Source organism: Gasterosteus aculeatus, chromosome X (assembly GCF_964276395.1).
Source record: "Gasterosteus aculeatus chromosome X, fGasAcu3.hap1.1, whole genome shotgun sequence".
Taxonomy (NCBI): Eukaryota; Metazoa; Chordata; class Actinopteri; order Perciformes; family Gasterosteidae; genus Gasterosteus; species Gasterosteus aculeatus.
The window spans coordinates 16,063,050-16,084,715 of NC_135698.1; the positions used below are offsets into that span (position 1 = coordinate 16,063,050).

Sequence of the window (21,666 nt, forward strand, 5' to 3'; positions counted from 1 at the left end):
TTGTTAAATACTCCTTTAATTAAAAGAGCCATTTTCCACTGAGACAATTCATTTCCACATCGTTTCCCTGCAGCTGATCTCAGGTCAGGTTTGGCTAACATGCTAAAGCCTTATCATCTACAGTATCAGACACTTGATAATCAGACAGAGTCCCAGGAACATGATGATGCAGAGACAGGATAAATGGAGGGACAGGAGGAGCAGGGTATCTCCCAGCAGGCTGTTCTCCAAGGGCGGAGGCAGGGGGGAGGCAGGCTGAGGCGGCGCCAAAGGAGGAGGAGGAGCCTGGGGCATCTCACAGTAAACGCCAGTCCAGCCCTGGTAGCACTGGCAGGTGAACTTGTGCTTCATGTCCAGGATGTCGTGGTTGTTGAGGTGCCCGCTGACTTGGAAGCGGGGGCCTCTGGGCGCCGGGTTGCGGTGGATGTGGAAGTAGCGCGGGTTCAGGTGCAGGTAAGCGCCGGAGTCCAGGCTCTTGCGGACGCACCTGCCATTCTTCTTGCAAAGCGCTTTGCTGCACAGCTTGGCGGCGGAGGTGACGTTGATGACGTAATGTCCCAGCGGGCCATCGATGTACTTCTTCACCGTCAGGCAGTTGCTCTGCAGGAAGCAGGAGACCGATGTGAAGCAAACAAGGACCCATAAACGCTTAAAACATGCAAAAAGGCAACGTATCGTAAAACAACTGTTTTGTTTGATTGATGATTTACATGTCTATACTTGTCACATGACCAGACAGGTTTTCACAGGAAAAAACACCAAATACCAAATTTGGTTGAAGATAGTAGAAGATAGAAAATAAGTTGTCTGGGTCAAAACAGTTACATGAGAAATACTTCATACTTCTCATTTCACATGTGGAATGAACTGTGGCCTCCTGGACGACACCGTCCATGTGGGACACATTCCACTCCACTCTCTTTATACTTCCTGGTTTTCCCTAATGCTTTGTGGCTTCTTTTATGTAATGAATTTAATGATGTAGCGGTAAAGCTATGTAATTCTATGCATTCAGTTACTTTGATCTGATTTCAAGCTTTTGCATTTGAATTTAGTATTGAAACTCATTTTAAAACATGTGTAGTTTAAATAAGCTCCACGTTTTGACAGCCACTTTTATCACTTCTAACTCGTCATTTTGAACAATTACTCTTTTCCTTATGGTTAACTCTTACCTGTGATCGTGCGTACTCTGAGGATCCCCAGAGGACGACGCCTGACACTCCCAACACGGCGCTCTCCCCAATGGTGTGAACCAGATCGCTCTAAGAAAGAACAGAATAACATCTGAACCTGACTCAAACTGCCTTTTATGGAACATAAAACAATCCATAGTCCACAAACAGCCTGAGTGCTATGGGAAGACATCTTTAAGGTACATAGCTACACTGACGTTGCCGTAAATGGAACAATGTCAACAATCGACCAACAAGACAGAAAACATCACCTCGGAGAGAACAACAAAGGTGTAGGCGTAGAAAGGTCTGGAGTAGACAAACACTGGAAGTGTGAAGTCTGTTCTGGCAATGGACGCAATCCTCATGGCTTCTTTGACCCGGTAGTGGACAAACTTTACAGTGTTGGAGGAGGACCTGAGCTCGTGGTCCAGGTAGATGGACGGGAAGAGAGCCGTGCTCTCCTTCCAAAGCCACATCAGGTGGTCGTTGCGCACATGCTCAACGTTGGGGCATTCGCCCGTGTACCGCTGCGGGTGCTGCTTGTATCCGTAGTTATAGCAGTCCGGGAACAGGTAAAACCCCCACAACCCGTCCGGCCTGCGACCTTCAGCCAGGGCCAAGGTCAGGTTCATGAAGGTCTGCCCAGCCCTCTCAAAACCTTCCTTCGCCTCCTTCTCCACTTTGCTCTCTGGCCAGTTGGGGTGAAGTTTCCGGATCTGTTCCTTGGACTTATTGCGGTAAATGTCCTTTGCGCCCCAGTTTCTCACCCACTGTGGCCTCCAGTTCTCCCAGTCAATGACCGCCAAGCCTCGGAAATCCTTGTGGGGGATTAGTTTGTCGATGTCTGCCCGGGCCTTGCTCAGATGTTTGGAGATGCTCTGGTTCTGCGGCAGTCCACCGTTGATGGGGATCCCGGAGTTGGAGTAGTACGGGTAGTACCCCAAGTGTCCGTGGTAGAATATGGTGACATTCGGTCCGCTCAGGGTTTCGTTGAGGTTTGCTACGATGTCAAAAACGCTAAGGTCCAAGTCCACCTTGAATCGAAGGCGGCAGGACTCCGTTGGAGCATTCCAGATGACAACAAAAGGCCGGTGGGGGATCAGAGGCGCCCGGGACGGCTTCATCTGGTTGCCCAGAACTTGGAGTTCTTCTCCAATGCCAACCCACAAGGCCAGCGCCAGGAGACGGACCCCCATCAGCTCCATGGCACCTGATTCCTCATGGAACAATTGGCGGTCCTACGGAAAAAAGGAGAGGATCGTCATGTTTGGAGAGGAAATAAACATTTCAGGCTTCAGTGAGCAGAGATAATCAGCCAGTCCTTCGAGAGGACACGTGAGTGATGATCAGTGAAGTGAATGCTCCAAATTCCACCACACAACAAAACACAAAAGCTCCCCTGTTCCCAGAGGGAGCAGGACTGTGATGAAAGGGATGCTGGTTGAAATCCCCAAACAGCAAATGTGTGTAGATCGGGAAAGCAGTAAGGAGAGGTTTTTAAAAAATAATGCTGCTTTGGGGACCAACCCACCATAGCTTAGAGAGAAATGCGGAGTGGAGGATTTTTTCTTTTTGATTACTTTGAAATTAAAAATACAGTACATCTCCAATGGACATAAGACAACTTTAACTTCTCCCAACGACTACACTCAGATGGAATTGTTGAAAGATTGCATTCTTTTAAAAGTCAAATGTAACAATTTTCAATTACAATTCAATTCAATTCATTTTATTTTGTATAGCCCAAAATCGCAAATTACAAATTTGCCTCAGAGGGCTTTACAGTCTGTACACATACAATATCCTCTGTCCTGAAACCCACCATCGACAATTTTAGGCATTTATGATTCTTATTTCTCGATTAGTTTTATTTTTATTCAGGAAATACAAAGCTTAATGACCCATACTGTTTACACATTGAGACAATCATGGCGAGTATTTTTGTGGCTATGCCTTTATTTTCTTTTTGTCGTTCCTCTGAAGCTGCTCCTTCCGTCTCTCCCTCCCCCATCTAATTGCTGATGGCGCCTCCTCATATGCAAGTAATTCATATTTCAGTTTTTCCAAAGTCTTTTTTCCAAAGTCAGGGTCGGGGGGGGGTTGGAGACATTGTGGCCCCACTCTTGGGAAACATGGCCATTGCGGTTGCCTCCAAGGACGCCACGGAAAATCTCCCATCATTCCCTTTGTAACCACAGCAGCAGAGCAGGAAACCACCGGTGGGCTGAGGCTCCTCCGATCATTTCCAATTTTCCTTCATCTGAGGAGGCGCTGGCCGCCGTTCTCTTAACAGCCCGAGAACTTTACAATCGCATTCATCTTGGATGTGGATCAGTGAGCTCAACAACGGCGAGAAGATGTAGGAGAGACTTTCACAGATGAATTGTCAGAATGTTTCCCTTACGAAACATTTTAAGACGGGTGTAATTCATCAGAAAGTCCTCAGCTTGGGAAAGCATTTCACCGGGCTGTGTGTCTCCGAGTTGAACGGGTCTTCGGATGATTGCCCATCCAAGACAAACAGAGTGCAGATGAGGCCACAGGCGGTCCCCCAAACCACAAAAGCCTGGAAAGAAGAAAGCTACTCCAGACCGCAAGGAAGAACCCCCAGAACGCAGAGGCCAAACCGCCACAGCCAATGGGATCCAGATGACGACGAGGGGGCAAACTGTCAGTGGGATCCGACTCTCGCGATCGTTGACCACGACACCGGCGCGGCGAAGGCCATCCGCCGGTCCTCCCCTCGGGCGCAGACTGGAATCAGGACTAGCGGATGGACGGTCGTGTAAACTAAATATTTAGCATGGTGTTGACTTTGCTTCCAGCACCAACATATGGGCCACATTTTTAATTTGCTCAAAATCTACGGCACATCATCAAAATACTTGTGGAACTGATGGCGTTCCAATCGGCCCCAGATGTAGCTCATGTAACCATGGCGACCATGCTGAGCACCATATCCACTAAGCACCCCCCCTGTTGTCATGGCAAGAATTTTAGCGTGACTTTTGAAGTAAAGTACGTCCTCAAAGCAGCCTGACCACACGTAAAACAAGTAAAATGACCACAACAGTGGTGACGTGTGATGCGTCGGCACCACAGAGACAATGCAGATGGAAGCAAATGCTTTGATTAAATTTGAACAATCCTCTGAACCCCCCCCCCCCCCACATGTTGTCTCTGGATCTGAGTGTGTTTGATTCTAAACCAGCTAGTAATGCGTGTGGAAAATATGAAGCCAGCCGTGAATTATAGCATTTAATGAACCAGCGTTAACGACTAACAACCAGACACAGAGTTATTCAGCAACACCACACCTCATGGCGTGTGTGTGTGTGTGTGGTAATGATGGGATTTAAAACCACAAAAAGTCTGACTCAGACTGCTGATTCAACTCCCAACGTGAACATGTTTTCATTATGTTTGTGTGGGGTTACAAATGTGTGTGTGCGTGTGTGAAACAAACACACGTTGAACTATAGTTCATGAGAAGCTTCTATAACTCTCTCACGGATCACATCTGGGTCTCTTCCAGGTTTCCGTGGAGTCTTGATTATGTTCACGTGTGGTTTTCAGAAAGCCACGCGATGCTGCACTTTCCAGATGTGACATTATAGTTTTATTAACACCAGCGCCGCTGCAGAAAGGACGAACTTTAGTCGATTAGTCCCCAAGCCAAGTCAAACCTTCTGTTTCTCTAATTATTGAATTATTCCGCCCTTTTGGAACTCACCTGTCTCAAACGTTGCTGTTCCGTTGGTCAGTCTTTACGCATGTCATCATTTCACTTCATTCAGCTTTGTCTTATGTCACAGTCTGGTTCTGATCAGTGTCTCTGCAGGGTCAAACATACCAAAGACTTTCACCTAGGTGACCCCCCCCATGGTGTCCCGGGTGAAAACAAACGCTCATGTTGACTTTACTTTCACAATGTCAGGTGAGTGTGGATATGTATTCAGACTTTTTATGTTGTTGTGTTATGCAACATTATAACTTTCCTAATTGGAGAATAAACCAGATCTTTGTTGAACCAATAAACAGTTTAGTTTCCTGAACAATCTTTTTACAACGTTTACCACGTTGCGTTTTTACAAGCCCGATACGAAGCTGATATGAAACATATTTAGAAATATGTGTTTTGGTCCAGAGACGTCAACATTCAACATCTTCTGTGGTTCACACAAACACACAACACCAACAATGTGTACAATCAGTGCACACATTTTGTACATTTTTACAACTTGATTCACTGGGCTCTAATAATAAGCAGATCCAATCATTTTACTTTTAATGACATTTTTTACATTCATGACTATGTGTTATAATATACAGGTTAATTCATTCTCCTCCGTTTTACATGAGCAATGCTGCTCCTTTATTTACAAATCTTCTGCTTTGGATTATTAACATTATCACATAGTTAATGTTCTCTTTTCGGTGCTTAATTGAGGCCATTGTTGAGAGTTCTCATCTCATTTGTGTTGGTGTTAACTTGCTTTTTCTCATGATCCTGATAACTGTCCCCAGATAGATCTGCCTCTAATGAATACAAACAGACTCCTTAAGAGAAAAGGAGCGTGATTTAATGACCCCAGGATGACGTACCTTCCCGTTGCTGCCGGCTGTGCGGAGGATCAAGGCCTCCGGCTGGCTGGTTTCCTTGTTTCTTGTGATGTGAACCTCAGATAAAGAAGATGTCCATCTGACGAGCTGCTGGACTGCCTCTGCCCCCGTGTCAACCCTCCGATACGGGCGCACAGATGACCCACTATTGTTGGTTTGGCCCCTCCTCATCCCTCCCCAACAGGACTCTCACTAACTAGACCCAACAGCAGAAGACATTCTGGAGGCCAAATTGCTCATTGTAGGGTCTACTGGGAACTACACCAGGGTGTAATGTAGAAATGTTTTTAAAGCAGGAAAATCTTCCAGGAAAAGGCAGACTAATATAAATGCTCAATTGTTGTAGACACACTTAACACCACAGAGTAGTCAAGTGCATATGCTGTGTTGAGTTTAGGTCTATGAATAGGGTTATTCTGCAGCCACAAGGCTGTTCTTAGCTACAGTGATGGAGAACTTACTGCTCCTCTCAATGACAGATTATAGCTGCATTCTCTGTAGTGACCAGCAGAGGGCAACTCCTCTGGTCCTACATCCCCAGAATGCATTTTCCATTCAAACTACATTTGATTTCTTATGTTTAATGGCTTAGTTGAGTGTGTTAGCATGCAAACGTTTAAGGGAAATGGTTGAGAAATCTTACCCAGAACCATTGATGTAGATGTGTCAGAGGTGTCACCAAAGTCATGATTAATTCTATGGGATCTACGAAAACATTTGGCCAATTTTGGGACTCACCAAAAATAGGCCCTCAACATCTATTTTTCCATAATTGATTCGCATTTATTGATCAAAATTATATTAAGCTCAAGCACATTGCCAGGATAAATAAATGTACATTTACTGCCAGGAACTGTGAAGAACTTGATTCCTCAAGGAGCCTCCAGAGGACATGGCGGCGTCAGTGACTTCAGTAGCGGCTGCTGCTTCCTGACACCGCAGTGACCCGGGAAAGGTGTTGTGCTCCACCCGTCGTTCTCCTTCCAGCTGAGATAACATTATTATTATTACCCTGAATGTCCGTACAGCACTTTCTCTGCATCAGCATGGCAGGAACCTCCACAATCATCAGTTTACAGCTGCACAAACGCGGACGGACTTGACACCAACGTTGACTTTACCACCTGAACCCGAGGAAACCTGAGGCTGCAGAATGAAAGGCTTTGACACGATCAGACGTTTGGATATTATCTGCTCTCAAGGCAGACTCAGCCGTCTCTCCTTTAACTGCCCAAGAGAAAAACGTCACAAATGCCAGAAAATGTCGCTTTTAATTGAGACGAATCTGCACAAGTAAGTTATTGCACATGATGTTAGGTTCCGTATGTGAACAAAGCGTAATTAGCGTGGAATATTGTAATTTTGATGAAACACTTTGCTTCCTTGAAGACTGGTGGCTAGGTTTCCAGTGAGATTGAGACCATGAACTCATGTTCACAATGTTTACTGAGGGAATAAACCAAGAGAAAAGTAGAGTCATTTTCTCACAGACTTCTATAGGACCAGAGGAGTCGCCCCCTGAACTGAAATCTACTGCCTGAGGACAGCAGTAGATTTCAGTTCAGGGAATGTCTTCCAGACATGGGGACGGGAGGTGCAGAAATGCTGACTCATTTCCAGGGTTTTAGGACTTTATGTGAAGCAGCTCCTCTCAGCTGCAGAGATACTGTAAATGCTGAGCAGAGCGGCTGGACGTTACTGGAGGAGGAATATCTTCATCAGTCCAAAGTGTCCACTGTGAATCAGCGAGCGAGCCACTCAGACCCCACCGCTGGAGAACGGCACAAAGAGAAACGCGCTAAACAAGCCTGAAATAAAACAGACTAATGGAAGATTTGTATGTATCGATCTGTCCTATATATGCTGCCTCCCGAGGTGTGTTGGCCTGATTTTTTATTTTATGCTCCAAATTAAAATGACTCAGCAAACAACATCTCAACATTTATGTTGTACATTGATGATCCTTGAATGGTGCATCTGCAGGAGACAAACACACGTTTGAGAGCAGAAGTCCAGCCGTGGTAAAACAAGACCAGATATCGTTTGATTATGGGGACAATGGGGCACATTTTCACTCCCTGGAGGACACTCGGCATGTGATTTGTATTCAGAGAGTGACAACAAGTCGCCGTCATCTGCCCCGCTTATCGGCCAATCACTGAGCTCTGTGGTTGGATGCATGTGGACAGGAAACCACACAGACAGACAAGCGTTGATTACATTTCATACAGACTGAGAGCAGAGAGAATTCTGGGAAGAGCGCATCCTTAGAGACACTCTCCACCCTTGTTTGAACTGTTTTCTTTTGCTTACCTCATTCATGAAGTCAATCCTTTGTCACGGAAAGTCAAGATAAATGCAAATTTTCCTGCAAAAATGTTTTTTTTTATAAACATCGAATTCATGCTTATGTATATTGTGTATATATTTATTATTCCATCAGACTATTGTGTAAAAAACTCCAAAATACACAGGGGGGGCTGGAGTCTATCCCAGCCAACTTGGGGCGAGAGATGGGGTTCACCCTGGACTGGTCGCCAGCCAATCACAGGGCTACACAGAGACAACCAACCATTCACACTCACACTCCTACAGGCAATTTAGAGTCCCCAATCAACCTGATCCCCAGAGCATGTCTTTGGACTGTGGGAGGAAGCCGGAGAACCCGGAGAGAAGCCACGCAGACACGGGAAGAACATGCAATGTTGGGAGAGACTACAAGGCAGTTCCTTCCAGTCACTCAAGCATAACGTTTCTGACTTACAACAACTATAACAAATCACAGAAATAGTTTTTTTCCCAGAGGTTTGGGGTTGGTAGACATGCCAGATACCCAAATAAACACGTAGAAGCACTACCTAATAGTTCCTAATATGTCCCCTTTAATGTGAGTAATCAACTGGAGAGGTTTCATGTTGATATCTGTTAGTTCATTTTTACAACAACTAAAGCTTAATCTTATACAAGTTATTCAAGGAGTTAAATTGAGCAGGCTGAGAAGGAAAGAAGATTTATTGGTAAATTCTGACGCTTCACAGCTCAAATACTGAATGTTTCTTCACTAGAGACTGTGTGGAGACACGTGAGGACGTTGTCATGTTTTTTTTCCTTTTGTTGTCTCTCTGTTTGTGTGTCTGTCTCAGCTGAGGTTACTCTGTTCTTGCCCCTCGTGCAGGTCGGGTATCTAGCGCCATCTAGTGGCGCCATCTCTTCAGAGGCTTTATCTCCAGTGGAGACAAATGAGCTGCTTGAATTATTCTTACCTGAAACAACTGTCTCTTTTGAATGGCTTCTAGTGGCTTTGTGTGTCCTACAGTCATTTTGGGTCTGTAGATGTTTAGTCACACTTTGTTGTATTTGTGAGTCTCTTTGTAGCGCTTTTGTCTTTTTTGGGGTTTCTTTGTAGTGTGTTTTTCATCTATCTTCATATTTCTTTGGGGTCACTTTGAGTCTCTTGCAGTTGGCCTTTTCACTTCAATCTATTGTCAAGATGAAATGTTTCTGCATCATTTCATGGCAATCCATCCAATATGTGTTTATTTGACTGCAAACCAAACCCATGTGAACCTCATGGTGGCGCTAGACGAGTCATTTGGATTCATTATCTCAGAACCATGAGAATGTGCATAAAATACCCATCCATAAAGGAGGAATAGATAGTTGTGAGCGGTCCTTTAACCCCACTTATTGGGCCCCAACTCTGCCTGTACACATTGTGGGAGCAGCTGGTCTGCAGATTAGTTTTGGTGTTAAAGCTGCTGACGGGCTTTAGCCATACGGCGGGCGGGAGGGCGGGACCTGCGGGACGCCAACCTCCACTGACATCCATCTGTCAGCCTCTACAACCCTCCTGATTTTACAGTTTACACCAATGGCAGTGTGAGTGTGTAGGAATGTAGACAACAGTAGTTGTTGTTCTTGCTTGTTCTTTTACAAAGAAGATGGTTGCAGCAGCAGCTTGACATTAGATAATTATGCAATCTAATAGGTTTTAATCAATTGTACACTTCAAAAGAGATGCAAGATACTGTATATACAGGATGGGCTTCAGTTATATATAAAGTAAATAATGCAGGTCACAGTGAAGGTCACATTCCACTCACAGTACATACACTGATCTGAGTTGGGTCTCACCAAACCCCAAACCTGGCATCGCCAAAACTTTAGCACTACCATTTAGCCTATCCCTACCAGTTCTAGTTATAAATAAGGATCAGTAACTGCTGCCTTATTAGATTGAAGTTTAAATATTTGCATCCATATTCATTGTGTATAGTGTGAAGGATTTACAAGTTCAAGTTCAATTTTATTTATGTAGCACATTTAAAAACAACCTCGGTTGACCAAAGTGCTTAACAAGCTCGAGAAGCAGCGATACAATGAATGTTCATTCATACAAATGAATGAACCCAGTAACCTAATAATGTAATACATACTGTCGTAAATGCAATTAGTCTTTGGTGAAGTACTGTGATGATTCAGTCAGTCAGTTATTTTGTTTCTTTCTTTTTATGTATGAATGTAATACAATACGATAAGTTTGTGCATTTTATAGAATACATTTGAAGTTATTATTGCTATATATATTATTTTTAATATAAAAATATTGAACAGTTTCTAAAATATTTATGAAGAAGAGCGTTTAAGTTTGTTGTTGTCATCTGGCTCCTCCCCGCTCTGACGTCACACTCCCTTGTCCCTCCCATTCCCCCCGCAGAGTTGCATTCTGCTGCCACATCGGACCGAACCAATTCGGACTTCTGAGAACATATTAGCTTCACAATTCACCAGAAGATGCGTAGGTCCATCTGTATCAACACAAATGTCCGGTCATACATCCCCTCTTGTGCACTCATCGACGTGTCTTCACAGTCCCGGGGGGAGTTACGAAGTTTGTCCGAACCCACCACCCCCCTCTGCCTCCTCTTTAAAGTGGTCTGCTCCGCATGGCTGCCATGTTGGATGTACGCATCGCTGCTGCATCTGCTGGAGTTACCGAATAAAAGTTGAGCGTTTACACGCGTGCAGACACACAGAAAGTCCTTCTCGCGGCATTTGACCCGCAAACGCAGACGTTGGAGTTTCTGGTCCAAGGAGCCAAAGCCCGGAACACACCCGACCCGGCGCCTCGTTCTCCTCCGCCCCTCTAGCCGGGAGTCTGACTCCGCGGAGATGATCCGGTTGCAGGCCATAGCAACCGGAGCCTGCATGGATTTTCTGTAATTTCTCTCGTTTCCCGAGTCAGTTTTATAAACTGCACTTCTTGTCGGGGGGTCGTGGGGCGCTAACTCAAAGAATCCGGAGCCATGAACAACCACCCGCAGCCCCGCAGGGCTACCAACGTCGGCTCCATCCTCCTGACCCCGCAGGAGAACGAGTGCCTGTTCGGCTACCTCGGCAGGAAATGCGCCGTAAGTTCACAGTTTGTTTACCACCCGCGGTACGATACCGGTACACCCGGACCCGCGTCTTTCCTCTCCGGGGACTCAAAGCAGCGGGAATACACTCACCCCGCCGCTCAAACCGCGCGGCCCCGGTGTAGAAATCAGTGACCCTTTGAGACTCTTCGACGTCTATACTCTCCTCGCGTAGTTTATAAACATGCCCCCCCCATGCCTTTTTATATGGTCCCATATTTGTACAGACATCGTTTATTTTTAAATGCTTCATTGATTAATGCAGCTTCTGCAGTATGAACCTTTTTTAAGGATTTTCTCATTTTTAATAATAAAATAAAACTTAAAACTATGTATTTTTGTTTTTATATAGAAAATGAAAACTCTAAAATGATCCCTACGCTGCGTTGTAATAGTCCAGACAGAGTCCTCTGTTATTCTGACTGTAAAGCTCTAAAGTTTAGTCCACATTAAAAAAACACATTTCTGAATAATACGAGAGTCCCCAGCAGGGTGCCAGGTGGCACGACACATCAGCTCTACTTTATTTTCATATTTGCCGATTTTAATATCAGACCAGACTGAACAGGAAGCGGTTTTCCACACTGAGGGAGAAACACCTGAGCTCAGGTGTCCTGATTCCCGTGAGGGAGACAAGCAATATTTTCTTATATATAAACTTTATGGTTTTGTAAAATGTGTTTTTATTCCTCAAAGCAAGCTGAAATGTTCGACTTAATTAATTACTGTGTTTTTAAAGACGCAATTTCACACAAGCGATAAAATGTGTTATTTACTGTAAGTTCCCCCCCATCGAAGAAGTTACGATTTTTTTTTTTTTAAATGTAATTTTAAAATAGTTTATAAAACACCAGCAACACTGTTAGAAACTGTGTCAAATTAAACATTTTTGAAATTTAAATTCTTCTAACCAGACCAAAGTCGCCTTCATGCTGACTTCTGGTGGTTTGTTCAGCAGCTGGAGGTGTGTGTTGGTGTTTGGAGATTTTGCTGGGACGGAGAAAGAAAAGCACTGAAAAGAGAACTTTGCAACTGAGTGGTGTAAAAAGTACATATTTCTCCTGTTTCTCATGGAGGCTTGTTCTTGTTCCTCTCGGAGGACACGAGTGAGTCTGAAGTCCAGTGCGGGTCGAGAATCGCTGTATTCATGTACGGAGAGGTCAGAAAAACAACTCCAAAAGTCTGACTGACGGTTCTTTCACATGAATGCACCACCAGTCAGACGGCGTTCCAGCATTAACTGCGTTACAGTGAAACAGGACTTTAAGAACTATAAGCTGACTGAGAGGTTTTTTTTTTTTTTTTTTTTTAGAAATAAATTTAAAGAAGAGCTGCGGCCAATGAGTTGTTGTCTCTTTAAAACAATTCCCCCGCTGATGTCATGTTTAGTCGGGTCATAACTGTTCAGTTTGCATCGATATGAAACCCGGAACAAATTCCATTGCAGAGATTAGAGAGTTAATAAGAAGATTCAAACCGAATGGCTGTTTATTCAAAGCTGCAGAAGACTTGTTGCTGCAGGGAGTCTGCAGCGGTGCGTCTGGCTTGTTTTCCCTCGGCCTTCACGCGGCCTAATTGAGGCGTTTAGCAGCGGCGCCGCCTTTGACCCGCGAGGCTGAGCGGTGATTTGGTGGCGAGAAATGTTTCCTGACCTGAGCTCGTAAATCACCGATGAGGACACCTGGTGGCTTCTCCTCTTTGCGCCCCCTGGGGGGGGGCTGAAACCAGAACGAGACGGATCGGAGGTCAGCAGCTGGGCACACATTAAAGGAATGTGAGATTTGAAATGAAACCGTATCTTTAAAGAGGTGATGCTTTTATTTAAGGCCGTTCATTCACAAGAAGCAACTCTGGTGGATTCAGTTTTTAATTCCGAAGCATCTTTAGATACTTTAAATGTACGTGGTTGTCGTAGAAACCAAACAACAAGCCACCAGCCATCCAAAAAGAAAAGGGGAAAGGAAACCAAAACAGAAGGTCGGTCCTACACATCCAAATAAATGGGATGTGGTTCTGGTGAAAAAGGCAACCTGAATAAAAGTGTTGACAGACATGTGACCAATGCACGGGTCAGTGAGAAAACGTCCGTAGTAGTGTCCTAAAACCGGCATCCTCTGTAGTGAACAGCAGGGGCCGACTCCTCTGGTCCCATAGACGTCTATGAGGAAATGACTACTTCACTCTTGATTTATTCCCTCAGTAAACATTGTAAACATGAGTTTATGGTCCAGTGTCTAGTTTCAAGTCTTCAATAGACCATGATGTTCACTTAGTAGATTATGGTCCATGTAGCGTCAAACAGACCATAAAGCAGGGGATGCTTTAAGATCGACATGGTTGCACTAACCCTAACACAGTTGCCCCCTCTCCCCCCCCCCCACCCCCCCGGGGGCAGCATGAGGATATTTGCGTGACTTGTGATCTGGTGTGTTGCCACAGCGACCTGCTCTTTTTGTTTCCCACCTGGAGCGGCCGGTTTGTTCTGCACGTTTTGCATGGCGTCGATCCGCTCTGCTTGACGCTTCGGTATCAAAGCTCTGGTGTTGTTCTTCTCTGGTTCAGACTCTGTGCTCGGCCGTGGTCCAGGTGTACGCCGCCGACCGCACCAGCTGCTGGGTGAAGCGGTGCTGCGGAGTGGCTTGCCTGGTGAAAGACAACCCGCAGAGGTCCTACTTCATCCGAGTATTTGACATCAAGGTGAGCGGGGGAAGAGGTGGGGGGGGGGCGTCACTTCAACACTTCTGTTGTGATGAGGATGCGTTTTCCAGGTGCATTCTGGTGTTTCTTGGTGCACATTCATGTTTGAACCCGACCGCCTGCCTATAAGACAAAATATAGGTATTGGTATTTGCCTCGAATCAAGAATTTTATTATTAGATTAGGCGCTACAATGATTAAATCAAAGTTATATTTATAAAACCTGCTGCAGCGAAATGCTTCTTAAACTTCATCTGATGAAAACGCTCCGTGTGCTTTTATATCCAGAGGATGTTAACCTGCCACTTGTAAACTGATTTTGTTGTTTTTTTGCAGGAAGGGAAAACCATGTTTGAGCAGGAAGTCTACCACAACTTCTCCATCAGCAGCTGCAGGTCCTACTTCATCTCTTTCACAGGAGACGTACGTGTGCAACGTTTTGTTTCTGATGGAAAGCATTTGTCACCCGTGATGTGTTTAAAGCGCGTTGTAAAGATAACCACTGTTTTTATGTTGAATATATTTAATTTGACAGTTTTCTAAAGGTTTTTTTTCATTATTGGCAGCGAAATTCAGCTTGCTGCTTTTCTTTTTACGATCATGTCCTCGGTTTGTCTGCAGAAACGTTTGACTTCTCGTCTATTCGTGATTGTTCTGCTTCCACAGAGGAGCTAAAACGCTTCAGGCAGTTAAAATGTCTCCTTCCTCTCAGACCTGTCAGATCGGCCTGAACTTCGCCAGCGAAGAGGAGGCCAAAAGATTCAGAGCCGCCATCAACGACCTGCTCAACCGACGACAGCGCAAGACCGGTACGTTTCACTTCCGTGTGTGTGTGTGCGCACCTGTGGGTGAGGGTGACCTTTCACCTTTCCTGCCTGGACTCCTGCTGCAGAACACTAACCAGCTCACAAAAGCCTCATTCCCAAACCAGAGGTCCAGCTGCACTGGGGGATCAAACCAACCAGCAGCTGAACTCGAGGAGGGTCTGTTTTGTGTACCTGGACCTCCCTCCGACCGGAAGCCAGCTTTGCTGCCACTTTGACGTTTGTGATGTAAAGGAAGCCGATGCGTCTCGTGGCCGTCTGTGGATGGGGGCCGTGTGCGTTTCATCCTTTTTAAAGGAGGTCGCAGGAAATGTGCGCTTCAACCTAACTTGGTTTGCTCGTCGCTCCGCGTGCACATCTGGTGAACCGGTGGGCGAGCTGTCAAAGCTTTGCTTTGCTCTTCCTGTCTACGACCTTCTGAACCCTCTCTGACTTCTTCTCTCGTGTGTCTGAGGATCAGCATGTCTCTTCTTCTTCTCTTGGGCCGCACTAACAAGCTCCGCCTCCACCTCCTAAAAACGTCCCTTTTATGTGACGATTGTGGTCAGAAACTATAATTGTTTTTGTTTTTTTGCAGAGAAGAAAGGTGACCCTAAAAATGGTACGTTGATGCTGTTAGTATTGAGGATGCAGATCCTTCTACTGTTTGACACATTAAAAAGGAATCTGAGATCTGTTTGGACTCTACTGAGAACTCTTTGAGTTTTTAACGCTTGTTCTAGCCTGCTCTTATTGTGAAACTCCTGGCACTGAAACAGGAAGCATTAAAGACCATCCTTCGACGACTCATCGTATGAAGCTGATTCATTAAAAAGCGTCTCTCACAGAAACACATTTGTGTGTCTGCGTGATTGACAGCGGCAGACCGGAGGCGGGTCGAGTGGAAGTGCTTCCTGAACACGCGTTCCGATCTTGTGGCTCCGGCGGGTTTAATCGGTCAGCGGGGCGCCCATCTGTGCCATATGCAGACCACATGCTCCCTGCTGGTCCCTTTTAAACCGTGTTTGTGGTGCATTAATCTCTAATCCCCTCGGGGGCTGCTGAGCGACTTTTAGGTTTGCTCTTTTTATCGTTACGGGGAGAAAGAGCTGGCGAATCGGGTAAAAGATGTCGGTGGTGGAACATGGCACTGCAACAACAAAAAGGTTATTACGCTTCGTTTAAAATGGACAAGATGGTTCCTCACAAAGGATAAAACATTTATTTTGGGGGACTGCGTTTCATTTTAAAATAAGATTTCAAAGCTTTTAATTTTTAAGTGAATTCAAATAATAAAACAAACGTGTGTGCTTGATGGACCATAATTTACTAAATGAACATCATGCTGTACTGAAGACTTGAAAGTAGAATTGAGAGCACAAACTCATGTTTACTGAGGGAATAAATCAAGAGAGAAGTAGTCATTTCCTCATAGACGTCTGTAGGACCAGAGGAGTCGCCCCCTGCTGGTCACTGCAGAGTATGCAGCTCTAACAAATAGCAAAGTATTGGAATGTTAAGCACGAAGAAAAACAAACTTTAGGATCTCCAGTATTTTTCTGCTCAAATATGGATGAACTGTGAGTACGAAAGATAAGTCCTCTTTAGCACCGACCCGGTCCTCGGGAGACCGGAGCGGCTTTGAGGCGCTCGTGGGGAGACCCGGGATTAGGACGTGGATTACCAGGATTAGGTCGTTTGTGGGAGATTACGGGAATTCGAGCACTGAGAGGAGGGACCTCCGCTCGGTGTTTTTATTTATTATTAAATCTCAGTGGCCAGCAGCTCTTTGCCGTATTGATCCCACAGGTACGAGGTAGATGTCCGTGTCGGGGGAAGGGGGGGTCACATTACTACAGTGGAAACCCTGCCTGTCTCCATTCACCTCCCCTACATCCTCTCAGTCTTTGATATAGTTTTAAATCCGCAATAATAAACCCAAATATATATCTGGTAAATTGGTTCTAAGATCAATAGAATAAATCCTGCAGCGCTCTGTAGATGTGAGGCTATTTAAACTCTAAAGGATTGTTCTTCTCAGGAATGAAAAGTGTGTGTGTGTGTGTGTGTGTGTGCGTGCGCAGGTCCCACTCTGCACATCGCCACGGTGGACATCAAGAACCCGGAGATCAACAGCGTTCGATTCCACGGCCACCAGCAGCCGCCGTACCACCTCAACAACATTCTGAGCCACAGCGGGCTCAACAGGAAGGACAGGAAGACCAAAGGCAAGAAGAAGAAGCTCACCAAGGCCGACATCGGCACGCCCAGCAACTTCCAGTGAGTCTGTGTGTGTGTGTGTGTGTGTGTGTGTGTGTGTGTGTGTGTGTGTGTGTGTGTGTGTGTGTGTGTGTGTGTGTGTGTGTGTGTGTGTGTGTGTGTGTGTGTGTGTGTGTGTTCGTGTTCCTGCAGTAGAGTTGTTCGTGGCAACAGTAAACATGCTTCACTGAGGTCTGAGAGCGCTCAAAGACCACTCTGTCTGTGACTGATGTCACTGTCCCCGGTGTGTGTGTGTGTGGTATTCATTGTGCCCACGTGCACATGCTAAACATGCCGTTGCATATTAATGTGTGTGATCTCACCATACATCTGTCCGTTCTTCTTCAGGCACATCGGTCACGTGGGCTGGGATCCAGACACAGGTTTTGATGTGAGTGTGTGCGCTCACACACACACACACACACACACACACACACACACAATAGTGACCTGTGTGGTGGCTGCATGATGAAATCACACAATAGGCTCTTTTTTCTTGCTGCTCATATTCACAAAGGTCTCAGAATCTGCACACAAAAGGTTCTCACTGAAGGAATGAATACATATCAATGCAAATATTAACACTGACGAATCCAAAGAATGAAACGAATATCAGTATGTTTAACCGTTAATACCGAGATGATTGTACGTCTGCTGGAGGATTGAAACTGCGTACTGGACCTTCATGCTCTTTGTTCCACGTGAATGAACCTGAAGGAAACGTTTAGTGATGTGAATCCAGAGGAGAATAACTCTGTAGGATTGTAAATCTTTTTCTACTTTAGGGTGTGACAGATGAGTCCCTGGTTTCCATAGCAACCGGAGCCTGAGTTCGGGCCAACAAGCAGGATGCTTTAGGTTGCCTTTACGTTCATTATTTCCTATGTTCCTCTCTACTGATGGAGCGCGCTTGACCGCACCACCCTCTCCCAGGAGACGATGCAGAGATGCGGGTCGACTAAGCAGTTTTGTTTTCGAGCAGCTTGTAGTTGTTCCTGTTGGCCACCAGGTGTCACACTGCCACTGCTGGTCCAGAGGAAGAAGAATCTGACGCCTTCGTTTTAAATGTCGAAACGATCGATGAAGAGTTGTTTGGTCCTAGATGAGGAGAGAGGAATCCGAACAAACTAACTAACAAATAAAACACAACATTCTTTCTTTGACTCTGACTGAGAAACTAGAACTACATGAAGGATTATAAAGTCTAACCCTAACCCTGGAAGAGCCTGACCATTAAGCAATAAGACCTCTGGTGTGAGAAGAAGCAATAATAATTAAGTCTGGATCAGTTAGATCTTCAACGAGCACCAAACTCAAAGGAGGAAGAACTAAGAAAAGTAGACTTTATTTTATTTTTTAGACTTTTCTTTTTAGGCAAGAGCAGAGAAGTTAATATCAAACACTTTCTTTCTGTGGAGTCTCATCTTCATAAAACTGTATTTATGGTTTGATTATAAACCCAGCACTCTGATGTGTGTGTGTGCAGCTGAACAACTTGGACCCCGAGCTGAAGATGCTGTTTGACATGTGCGGCATCTCCGAGGCGCAGCTGAAGGACCGAGAGACGTCCAAGGTCATCTACGACTTCATCGAGAAGAAAGGCGGCGTAGAGGCCGTCAAGAACGAGCTGAGGAGGCAGGGTGAGCGCATACACACACACACACACTGAGAGAGACGGGACCCTTTGAGGTGTCAGACTGATCTTTCATGCTGAAGATGTGTTTCATCCGTTCACAGCAGGAGTTTTAACTGAATTAGCGGTTGTTTCTTTTTGTTTGTACTTTGTTTTAAATGTTTAACTTTTAATGCTTTGTTTTAATGTCGTCATTTTTATTTATTTAAATGTTCTTTTGAACCTCAGCGCTAGATGAGGTTTGATGACGTTACCCGGCTCCTTTTTTTAAGTCCAAACACCGACTGTTTGTCACGTAATGACGCATTAAAGATCTCCGCCTGGACATTTAGTCCCTCTACTGATATTCTACGAAACAGAACAGTATTTAAAGTCTTGAGTCACAGATTTACTAAATTCTGAGTATTCACCATCTTTTCAAGTGGAACTTTTAATTTTTTATGAACTGATTTTAAAATCATCTCACCTTTCGTCAGTCGGGTTGAAACAGGGTTTTTTGGTTCCTTTGTGCGTCACAGTTTCATTGGTGGTGACAGGCTCTTATTCTTCTGCATCTTTCATTCATGTTGACCTCCCCCGGTTTAAAGGCAGGAGTGATCTGAATATAAAGGTGTCGTTTCTTTCTCTTTTAGTTTATTGCTGCTTTTTCTAAACAATTTAAGAATATCAGATCATCACCAAAACATGTTCAAACTTAAAAAAAAAATCTTTTTCTTTCCTAATTAAATAAAATCCAATCATCACATTTAAGAAGCAGGAATTGTAAAATTAGGATGAATATTATTCGGAAATGGTTAAACACAGATATCCTGTGCCCCCCCCCCCCCACAGCACCCCCTCCACCTCCATCTCGGGGCGGCGCTCCACCTCCTCCACCACCACACAACTCTACTGCGCCCCCTCTTCCTCCTCCCCCGTTCAGAGGAGGACGCGGAGCCCCGCCTCCCCCTCCTCCGTCCAGAGCCCCCACCTCAGCGCCGCCTCCTCCGCCTCCCTCCAGACCGGGAACTCTGGGTGCCCCGCCTCCTCCACCTCCGCCCACCAGGGGAGTACACCAACCCACTCCCCCACCCCACCACCATCACCAGCCTCCTCCTCCACCCCCTCCTGCATCTTCCTTACACTCTTCTGTCACCCCACAAGCCCCGCCCCCGCCACCTCCACCTCCACCACTGAGCCAGCAGTCTCCAGTTGGCGGCTGCGCCCCAGCGCCACCACCTCCTCCGCCTCCCCCTCCCGGCCCCCCTCCCCCTGCGGAGCTGGACAACAACTCTCCCCATTCGCCGAGCCCCGGGGGGAAGTCGGCCCTGCTGGAGCAGATCAGAGGCGGAGCTCAGTTGAAGAAGGTGGAGCCGATCGAGCGAGCGCCGGCGACGGGCGTGAAAAGGGACGCTCTGCTGGACCAGATCCGCCAGGGGATCCAGCTCAAGACCGTAAGGGCTCGTCGCATGACTTCTCTGCGGAGCAAAAGATGCGGCGCCCCCCCACTAACCAACCAGACCGCCTCTTCTTCTGTGTGTCTCCAGGTGCCGGATCACCCGGAGTCCGGACCGCCGGCGCCCGGCCCCACGGCGGGCATCGTAGGCGCCCTCATGGAAGTGATGGACAAGAGGAGGGAAGCCATCCATTCCTCAGGTAACTCGGGGCTGGTTAGCTTAGCTTAGCATAGCACAAAGACTGAAACCAACCTCACACATACATAATAACATATTACATGGGGCTTTGTAATTTAAACTCTAAATGTGTCTGTTTCTCAGACGAAGACGAGGATGACGACGAAGATGAGGACTTCGATGACGATGAGGAATGGGAGGACTAGTACAGAGCCCCCCCTCCCCCCAACCCTCTCACCCCCCACAAACTACCGCTGACACTAAGACACCCGCTAAAGATCTACCAGCATCCGACTGACATCTTGATGTAAACGTATGAATCTGGCTGCATATTTATTTCTGCTTTTTGTTAACAATAATTAATCCGTGCAATACCTCATCTGTTAGACTGTAAAACCAGTCACGCATCCTCGTGGTCAGAGACTAGTTTCCTCCCGTGGTCCGAAAGCACTCAACGGCTTCGTCGGCTCCTCCGCACGGGACACCGGGGGTCTGATCCCGTGTGTTTGTTTGTTTTGACTCGTCGTCAAAGGAGACGTGAACGACCAAACAGGCGGGATCCTCTTTGTGTTTAAACACTATTTATTTTTCTTACCTTTGCGTTTCCTAATGAATTTTAGATTTAGTCGTATTATTTTTCCATAAAACCTCCTTTTGACCAAAATGCGGCGGTCCTGTCGCCTAGCGTTGTTTTTCATGGATTTAAAGCTGTTTATTTGCACATAGTTTATATGATAGTTGCGTTTTGTGTTTTTCAGGTGTGCGTTTTGTTGAGTATTCGTGTTTCAGTTACAACTGACGAAGGGACACTTTTTTTAATATAAATTTGAAGGTTTTCACAACATGTAGGTCTTGATTCCCTCTTTGGCTTCACACAAGAACACTACTACACACGTAAGCTGACACACACACTGTGGCATTTGTGGAATGATGCATTATTTTTGTTAGTGTCTGGTTCATTGTTCTTTTGTTGTGGCATGATTCCGTTATTTTTCCACATGAGGGGAAAACATCAGTGGCACTCCGGTTGGTATTTCAAAACTAAATCACGTCATGCAAAAGAACTAAGACAAAAATACATAATTTATCCTCTTCCAGTTAAGGAAACTATCATTTTATGCAACACAACTGTAAATGCCTTGTCACAGAGAATACTGTTTTTAAAAAAGAGCAAATACTAATAAACCAAATGTGGCATTTGCAAGCAGCTTGCGGGTGAGAAGGAAAAACCCGACCCTGGTTTTAACTGTTGAAGCTTTTAAACCGTCCGCCAGCAAGGCTTTAATGCTGCATCGAGAAGCCCAGATACTGAGCCTGTGAAAGGGGGTGGGAAGGGAGGGGGGGTGGGGGTAGTATGAGAATACTAAATTGTATACTTAAATAAATGTTAATATTTACAGAGAAACTTGTCTTGTTCTTTGTTAAAGTGCTCTTTCAGATGGG

General features: G+C 45.6%; 2 protein-coding genes across 4 annotated transcripts; one reads left to right on the top strand and one right to left on the bottom strand.

Annotated features, from left to right (window-relative positions):
- hyal6 (hyaluronoglucosaminidase 6) lies at positions 1 to 5,987 on the bottom strand. 2 transcript variants are annotated; one of them, XM_040161808.2, is made up of 5 exons: positions 5,784 to 5,908; positions 4,912 to 5,013; positions 1,448 to 2,416; positions 1,176 to 1,265; positions 1 to 600 (listed from the first exon to the last, which is right to left on the bottom strand). In XM_040161808.2, the coding sequence occupies exons 3-5, from the start codon at positions 2,381 to 2,383 to the stop codon at positions 118 to 120; spliced, it is 1,509 nt and encodes a 502-aa protein (XP_040017742.2). In that variant the 5' UTR covers positions 2,384 to 2,416; positions 4,912 to 5,013; positions 5,784 to 5,908; the 3' UTR covers positions 1 to 117. The 2 variants fall into 2 exon arrangements, with proteins under 2 accessions (XP_040017742.2, XP_040017744.2); XM_040161810.2 differs by lacking the exon at positions 4,912 to 5,013 and having other exon boundaries at positions 5,784 to 5,987.
- A 4,105-nt stretch (positions 5,988 to 10,092) lies between these two features.
- Positions 10,093 to 21,104, top strand: wasla (WASP like actin nucleation promoting factor a). Of its 2 annotated transcripts, XM_040163196.2 has the most exons (11): positions 10,093 to 11,212; positions 13,781 to 13,915; positions 14,252 to 14,338; positions 14,628 to 14,724; positions 15,317 to 15,340; positions 16,803 to 16,998; positions 17,326 to 17,368; positions 18,464 to 18,617; positions 19,442 to 20,043; positions 20,137 to 20,245; positions 20,368 to 21,104. In XM_040163196.2, the coding sequence occupies exons 1-11, from the start codon at positions 11,108 to 11,110 to the stop codon at positions 20,427 to 20,429; spliced, it is 1,614 nt and encodes a 537-aa protein (XP_040019130.2). In that variant the 5' UTR covers positions 10,093 to 11,107; the 3' UTR covers positions 20,430 to 21,104. The 2 variants fall into 2 exon arrangements, with proteins under 2 accessions (XP_040019130.2, XP_077938090.1); XM_078081964.1 differs by lacking the exon at positions 15,317 to 15,340.
- The last annotated feature ends 562 nt before the right edge of the window (positions 21,105 to 21,666 follow it).

Coding starts and splice junctions, on each gene's coding strand:
- wasla (XM_040163196.2), top strand. CDS start 11,108: ATGAACAACCACCCGCAGCCCCGCAGGGCTACCAACGTCGGCTCCATC. Junction 13,916..14,251: donor TCCGAGTATTTGACATCAAG/GTGAGCGGGGGA, acceptor GTTTTTTTGCAG/GAAGGGAAAACCATGTTTGA. Junction 17,369..18,463: donor ATCCAGACACAGGTTTTGAT/GTGAGTGTGTGC, acceptor GTGTGTGTGCAG/CTGAACAACTTGGACCCCGA.
- hyal6 (XM_040161810.2), bottom strand. CDS start 5,972: ATGAGGAGGGGCCAAACCAACAATAGTGGGTCATCTGTGCGCCCGTAT. Junction 2,417..5,783: donor CAGCCGGCAGCAACGGGAAG/GTACGTCATCCT, acceptor TTTTTTCCGTAG/GACCGCCAATTGTTCCATGA. Junction 1,266..1,447: donor CCTTTGTTGTTCTCTCCGAG/GTGATGTTTTCT, acceptor GTTCTTTCTTAG/AGCGATCTGGTTCACACCAT.